Source organism: Belonocnema kinseyi, chromosome 2 (genome assembly GCF_010883055.1).
Source record: "Belonocnema kinseyi isolate 2016_QV_RU_SX_M_011 chromosome 2, B_treatae_v1, whole genome shotgun sequence".
Lineage (NCBI taxonomy): Eukaryota > Metazoa > Arthropoda > Insecta > Hymenoptera > Cynipidae > Belonocnema > Belonocnema kinseyi.
The window spans coordinates 49929428-49937975 of record NC_046658.1 but is presented as its reverse complement, the minus strand read 5'-3'; the positions used below and the strand labels follow the sequence as shown (position 1 = coordinate 49937975).

Here is an 8548-nt window from a genome sequence, read left to right as displayed (position 1 = left end):
AAGCTATCGCATATTTTTAATATTTTTAGGGGAAACCAGTACGACGTGGATACGAGTAAGAACTGAAAAAAATAATTAGGTGAGTGGGCATTAAAGGAATCGTTCTATATTCTTTTTTATGAGTAGCAATATCAAAAAAGAGTTTTATAATAAAGTTTTCTACCACTGACTTCCTATTATTGAAATTAAAAATTGAAAAATGTGTTATTTGGACACAGAGATAAAAATCTTGTACGCTCCAAGATTATATAGTTTTTATTGAATTAAATTGCTTTCACTATTTTTTTACTGGCTTGATTTATTCGTATAACTTTTTTTTTAAACCGTACTGATGATTTTTTGATTTAATTTCCATTGAAAATATATATTGCGTGTATTTATGAAATGTGTCATTTGGTACAAGGTGAATACATTGCAAGCAATTGTCTATTATGAACATGAAAAAATACAATTATTCGTAGTTCTTTGATCTATGATAGTTGGTAGCATTAAGTTTCATGGTTGCATGTTAAATACTACACAGTTTAAGACTCGCATTTACGTAACATCTATTGCAAATCATCAGTGTATAATTAAAGAAATATTTCTGAATAACAGTTTCTGACTCTTGCTTCAAGAATTTATACACAATTTCCTTCGACAACTGATCGAAAAGACACAAAATATGAATATTCAGTTCGTATCAGAAGAGTACTTTTCGAATGAAACAATAGCATTTTGAAAAAGTATAACATATCAGATAAATTACTAATAGGACTCATGTGATAACATTTCATTTTTTTAATGAATATTCCAGCTTTCATTTAGTATGTTATACTTATTATGACCTTAAAAGTGTTTCTATACTGGTTTCCCCTCTTCCTGAAACTATTACAGTCGACGATACTTACCATGCCGCTATGTACCTTGCCGCTTCCCCTAACTCTCATTCGAGCTCTTCCCCCATCACGACCGCGATGGCTCGGCATACGAGAATTGTTCCGCTCGCTATTTACATTGCCGTCAATGTTTTTGGTCTTTTAAGGTTATTTTAAAGCGCGGCAACGTACGTAGCGAGCGAAACAATTCGCATCAAGCACCACGCATCAAGATTAGACTCGAGCGTAAGGGAACATCGTTTCCACGAGAATTACTCCCCTACGGTCCCATCCGCGGCAAGGTAAATAGCATCGACTGTACAAATAATAGCCCCATATATATATATTTTGGAATTTTTTTAGAAACCATATATGGTTCGCCGATTTCCCAAAAATCTGGGTTCAATTGTTAGATTTTTTAATCAAGTAATATTGCGGATTATTTTGCGCTACAAGTAGTTGAATAGTTTGTGAGATACTTCGCTACTCTTGTACCGTATAACGCAGCTGTTCTAGTTCCTCGGGGCGTTTGACATCATACAGAATCGTGTTTAATTTCAAGTACAGAAATGTTGAGGCAAAAAAGGCCTATGGACATTTTGGTAGTATCGAATGGTTTAAAAACGTATACTTGGAACAACATTTTTTTCATAAAATAATATCAGTATAATACCTATATCAAAAATGGGCCATAATATAAGAGAATTCTTTCAATATCAAGAAAATATTTCATTTTAACAAATTAATGTATATCGACTAACATAAAAGTTTTCTTAAATTATAAGATTTGACTCCTAGGGTTAAAGAAACGTACCCAATAGGGGAGTCAACAAAGTATTTTTTCCAAAAATGTTAGCGGCCCACACGTTTTTTTGATACCTTATACCTTTTGATATTTATAGCAAGCCCTAGATTTTTGAATTATTGAAATGTACCTTGAGTGACCTACGTATCTCGTATCATTGTAAATGTTCTGTTTGCAGACATCATGGGTATCGAAATAATGAAGTTTATTCAGTATACAGCTTGTTTAATAAAAAACGTCCAAAAACCAATAAAGTCACAACCTTAAAATAAATGTAGGCAGAAAAGAGATGCCACATGCAAAGGAAGAAAAAGGAAATGATATCTGGCAGAGTGCGGTTCCATGTGGAGTCCTGCTAGGGATCTAGTCCCACAAAAACAAGGGACCAAATGCTTGAGATTTGGTCCATTTTTCCCCTATTTTGTTAATATCTTCGTGAAAACTAGTTTTTTTTATCTAAGTTTATTTGAAAAGTAGTTTATATTTTTTTAAATTGCCCTTTAATGAAATAATGAAATAATAATAATTATTATTTATTATTATTAATTGCAAAATAAAGTTTTCTTCCATTTCTTTGGTCTATTCACGAAGAAATAATCAGAAGACCTAACTCCGTTTCCCCACTTGGCAATAGAAACATTACCGTAAGTGGTATGCACATTACAGGAAGATCTTACATTTTCGTGCGCAGGTGTGCAGTCGTCCTCTTCCTATACATGGAAAAGTGTGCCAGTGAGAAACTTTGTCAAATTAACGTAAGTTAGAGAGGTTCTGTTCGTTTGTTTTGATGCAGGTGTCAAGTGTCGGGTTGTGGTGCAAATTACACGCAGATGAAGGCGAATACACTTCGCTTTTTTAAAGCCCTGCACTGTACGTACAATAAATGTCTAATACATTTTATTGTTTTACATAACTGTCGTTTAATATTAATAAAAATGATTTAGAAATTTAACCTTTACTCACTACCTGAGTGCCTGCGGAGAATTTCTCAGAGCTTCTCAGAGCCTTGAGAATCTTCAGCATATACTCTGAGATTTTATCGGTAGAACGCTTCATTATAATATCACATTATTTGCAATGATCCGTGCTGATTAAATTGTATACATGCTTATGAAAACGTAATTTACCAATTTCTAAACTGAGTCACCTCATAATTACACGCAGAAAAAAGAACCTTACATTTTACTGAAAACCAAGTTAAATCTACCGATCTTCCTAGTACGTATTTGGACAACATGACAGTTCAGTAAACGTTGCATTTATAGGCAAATAAGAATGACTATCAATGATGGTTACTACTACCGATTCTCAAGTGGTACTGACCTGCGGATGAGTAGATTTTACCAATCCAGTCGCTATTATGTAAAGTTCCATGATGCTGCAATTACGAATTATCATGTCACTTTAACGAATAATAGAAAGAGATCTGAATTATGTTATCGGCGTAGACTACAGTTAAGACAGCACTATCAATTGTGAAAAAGTATTGCTAAAAAATAATTCATAAATAAGCGCACGGTTATTTCTTATAAATATTTTCGGATATACTTATAATTAATCGTTATTAATAAGTCATAATGCTTATAATACAATTAAAATTTCGCACGTAATGGGGGAGGATTCGAACGCATAAATCTAAGCACGCAAGTCAACAGTCTTAATCACTACACTAGTATACGAGTTGCGATCTGTAAAATAATTTTGAAATGCTGAGGATGGTGACCTCGGGAACGACTTCTGAGTACGCAACCATGCCATCGCGGCACACAACAAAAGTTCTAGCATTCACATCATATCTATATGTCAGCTGAAACAATCATTCATTGCCGATTGCGTCGTGAATTCAACTGGTGCTCCGCGCGGATAAGTTGCGTTGCGGCTTTAGGGGTTAGTTAAGTAAACCGATCAGATCGGTAGCATGTACCGATCTTTCGGTAATGTCCACTGCACTACTATTGTAATCTCGGTTCAGTGGATTTTACATGTCGTTCAGTATGTAATATGAGGGAACAGAGGTTTATTTTACTGAAGAATAACCGTTGAATTAACCTTAATTTCACTGTGACATGTACGAAATGCTAAGTGATTTTGACATTTTCACCCTCTTATTAAGAGCAGTTTATACTGTTACGGTTACAAGAAACCCTTTACAATTCTTGATAAGTAAATATTACATTTCTTTTTTCTACGTGAACTTTCAATGAAATTACAATATTGTTTATGTTTATGTTTCGAAAAACTTTAAATTTTTCAATCAAGTTATATCACTTCCATTATTTCTTTATCATACTACAAATTTAAAAGGTACTTACCAATAATTTTCCTTCTCAAAATCTGTTCACAAATTTTTCAAACTTGTGCCGAAAATACTGTTTATATATTTATTTCGTGTATCTTTCGTATGATGATCAACAAAAGAACAGAACCTCTCTAACTTACGTCAAGTTGACAAACTTTCTCATTTGCACACTTTTCCATGTACAGGGAGAGGTCAACTGCGCGCCTGCGCACGAAAATTTCAGATCTTCGTGTAATTTCCCTACCTCTTACGGTAATGTTCCTATTGCCAGCTTTAAATGGGTTCCCACTGGCAGTTGGGTCTCCTTATTGTAACTTCGTGAGTACATTTTTTTACCCTCAGCTTTCACCGAAATGAAGTTAACTGATATTTGAAGTGAAAATACTTAATATAATGTTTAAGCGATTGTTATTTGTTAATTTCCTTGACATATCTCAAAATCGACTAGTTAAATTCCAAAAAAATGCTTACCACTTAGGCCACCGAAAAATATTGTTTGCTTTTTAAAGCCGGTATCAGTTGACGGGGGCGCAGTTTTCCCAAAATGGCTTTATGGAGGGCTGCTTCACCAACCACTCTGCCTGCAACCCCCGTTAGTGCCTTCACGATGCGCTCCACGGCCTGTAAATATCACGGCAGGTCACTGATGGAAGTACTAGTGGTGAAGTCCCTGTAATGGCTAATTGTTGCAGGTTTTCTTTCCCCTGATGTGCAGTGATAGGTGGCTCGGTGATATTCACTCCCTTTTTTCCCCTCCACGAAATCATCTCCATGTATTCTTTGGTAGTGAATTGAATTTGCGACACGATGAAGCGACGCAACTCTAGACTCTTTTTCTTGCGTGAAAATTTTTTGTTTGTTTTAGGATTTCTGTACTAATCGGGCTGTAAAAATCATCCTTCAGGCACGCAAAGAAAAGGGTTTATCATTTTATTACTCATTATTATTTATTGTTTTTTGTATTATTCATTTTATTATTTCAACAAATAGTAAGTAAAAAATAAAAACTACTTTTCAAATGCAGTTATATAGAAAAAAATAGTTTTTACGATGATATTAGCAAAATAGGTCAAAAATGGACGTAATCCCAGGCATTTAGTTCCTTATTTTCTCCTCAGCAGTTAACAAAGTAAATTGAGGTAGTGGTTGAAGTTCAAATACCTTAAATCTAACTTCCGTTTCAGATTGGGAGAAAATTAACAGCCCGTGGAACTAGAGTCCTGGCAGGACTACACGTGGAACAACACTTTTCCAGAAATCATTTCCTTTTTTTGTTTCTTTGCATGTGGAACCTCCTTTCGACCTAAATTTATCTTAGAGTTACGATGCATATCAATGATTTAAAAATCTAAGGCTTGCCCTAAATATTAATATTTTTAACCAAACTTGGCATTCAACTATTTTAGACCGAAAGGCATCGGGAAAGGGATCATGTTTAAAAACAAGTAATTTATCCAAATAAACGTAGCTTAAAATGTAAGGAATATTTAATAATGCTGAATGAATACCATCATTGTTTAAGAAATGTGCACTGTGATTCTCGATCATCTTCAACCTACAATTTTGTAACTCGATCTTTCTGGTGATTTATGAGTAGTTCATAGGGAAATTTGAAATCTTGAAGAAACTTAAACTTAAAAAAAAAGTTCAACCTGTTTGAAGTTTCTCTGTCAAAAGATCTAACTGAAAATTCAATCAAAACGTTGCGATTTTTTTAAATTTACTATCCACCTGTCATCCCGATCTGTTTTTTGTCAAATAAACGCATATTTTCTGCAAAACTAAAATTATATTTTACTTATTTTAAAAAGGGATCGGTGTTTTTTTCTTTCAACATTTAAAACATTTATATCTATCCAAAAGTGCTAAACAAGAAAGAAAAATTTAGAAGTTTTATAATTATCCCTTTCTTTTTCAAAAGAATTAATTTATTTTTAATTTAAAATAACGCTTCTTAAATAATAATTTTAAATATGTAAAAGAAAGAATTTTATTTCATTTTTTTCAAAAAGGACTCAATATTTTTTCTTTAAATATTTAAAATGCTTAAAAACTGCTACATTGTTTATCCATTTTTAATTAAAAATTTTACTTTCTCTACAACAATATAAGGTATGTAAAAAATGTCACACCAAAGAAATTATTTCTTTGAGTTGAGGCTTGACGTTCTTGCGTTTAAACATTATTTCCTTAATTGCAGTAAACAAAATCGTTAGTAAAAAAATATACGTATTTCTTTGGATCCATTATTTTTGAAGTGTCAAAATCAAATGAATCATCAAAAATAAAAACAGTCATTTTTCACATATTTTTAAATATTTGTATCTGTTATGCATACAGTTTTTTAACATTTCTGAAATTTTCTTGTTTTAAAAGTCGCATGTCGTGTCACGCGAGCTTCGACAACGTATTCAACCCATATTCATCACATATACATTCCTTAGACTTTTAGTTTTACATTTTCACACTCGCTTGTGTCACGAATTATTTAAAAAATATATTTTAAGCTGTTTGGAAATTTTTTGTTTGGAGTCTTCCATATTTTAGGTGAGGCTTTTAGAGGTGAGAGATAGAGTCGAAGAGGACTTTTTATGGTCTTGTTAGTATCATGAGGGGAGAGGGGCGAGAAATTTTAAGTAGTATTTTTAAAAGTGTAATAATTTATAAGAAAACAGTAAATTAATATAGGAGAGTAGGGAGAAGAGAAAATTTATTTTTGTCCGACTTTTCCTTCAAAACGCGCCATTGCATACACGTACAGCAGTCGTAATGTGGCCGCTTCCAGCCCAGTTACGTTCGCACATGTGCACTTCGCAGCCGGGCGGAAATGAAACTTTACGCCCGCTAAATAAAACTTTACTCACGCTACCCCACGTTACTTCACGTAAATGCTGCCTGAGCGAAGCTAGGGCGGCAAGTTCGCCTTCGTCAAAATGGCCTTCTTTATGCCCTCGTTACACGATGTACAATGTATAATCTCAAGTTTTAAGCGGTGTGAGAAGAAAGTACTTTCTACTCCATAGTGAGTAGAAAAGTGACATCAGTAAAAAAATAAGACTTATAATGAAGTTAAGTATAAATATTATGTTGGCGAGGATAATCTTTTTGAGGTTTTACAGTACACTATTTAAAAAATTTTTTTGGGGTACAGTATACTCCTACTGATCGCACTGCCACTTTTCGCGACTTCCCCTACTCACTTTGATCGCACTACCGAGTTTTCAAAAATGTTGACATTCAATGTAACCGATTTGATCAATTAATTTCAATTTAAGAATGGCTATTAATTTTAGACAAGTACAAATTGAATCTAAATTGTTTCATACGGGAACACTCACATGCTTATCCAGTCCAGAGTTATGAAATTTTAATTTTTGCCGATTAAAACTTCTAATAAGCCATGAAGATTTTAAGATTATTATTCGAAGTTAACATAATAACCTCTTCATTTTCTTTGCTAATTGTATCCTCAACTGTCAAATTTCGTCATTCACTGAACAGATTTGATTTTCTAAAGCAATCAGATAAGGGTAAAGCGCAAGGATAGGAACAGTTTTGATGTGGTAGGGGAACTCACCTAACACGAATCCCATTCCCAGACTTTCGCCGCCCACACAATTTTTTTTACAGAAATTAGAAAAGTTGGCGCTCTCTTATGTTCTGGTAATACAGTTCGAGGTCCCAAATACAGTTTTAAACGAAAAGAAAATAAGAAAAACAGGTGTTAAATGTGGATTTTTGAATATAGGAAAACCATCTAGATATCAAACTGGAAAATCTTGATAATAAAATGAAATATCCGGATATTAAAAAATCTAGAAATAAAAATATCCAGATATTAAACTTTAGGTCGATTATTGAGCTCTGACGAATTTTGCGGTATTTAAAGTTTCTAGTCCAGAATATGTCTGTGTCAATAAGGAACTTACTGTTCCGATAATATTTGTTGCCACTTTGAAAAATTGTACAATAATTCACTATTTTATCATGAAATGAGATATATTTGGTTAAAAATATACACAAAGCGTCATATAACCAGGAACATTACACTCTAAAAGCACACCAAAAAGTTGCTCGTCACTTCAGTATTCCACTAATAATTCACTTTATCCCTAATTTGCGAATTGTCTGGCAGATGGCAATACTTTAGACACGAATCACGAATCCTGAACATCCCGAGTTCTCGATTTTCTTTCATACTATAATATTACTTCGAGGTTATATCTTTCCATTTTTATTTAACAACCTCTATAAATATGCGAAACATTGTTAATTTTGCAAGTTTCTTTTGACTAGAATTCGACATTAGGTGTATTTTTTAAAAGGAGACTTGCAAGATCGATTCGAGTTGTGACAGATATCTCTACTGTGACCAGTCACTCAGAAGTATTTTTTTTTATGGGAGAGCTAAAAATAGATGTGACCAATAATTCTTCTGGGTTCAGATAAAATTAAATTATGGCAAAAAGTGCCGTAATACAAAATTAAAATAGGAAAAAAATACCATAAATAATAATATCCATAAATTGGTTGCTGAAAAATGTACACATGAAAAATGAGCAAAAACAAAAAATTAACAAAAAAACA

At 33.1% G+C, this 8548-nt stretch overlaps 1 protein-coding gene across 1 annotated transcript in view; it reads left to right on the top strand.

Annotated features, from left to right (window-relative positions):
* The first annotated feature begins 4505 nt into the window (after window positions 1–4505).
* Window positions 4506–8548, top strand: part of LOC117182659 (dopamine D2-like receptor) — a 50742-nt gene continuing 46699 nt past the window's right edge. The window contains exon 1 of the mRNA XM_033375763.1: window positions 4506–4613. Within this exon, the coding sequence (XP_033231654.1) occupies window positions 4506–4613 (108 nt within the window). The remainder of the gene's footprint in view (window positions 4614–8548) is intronic.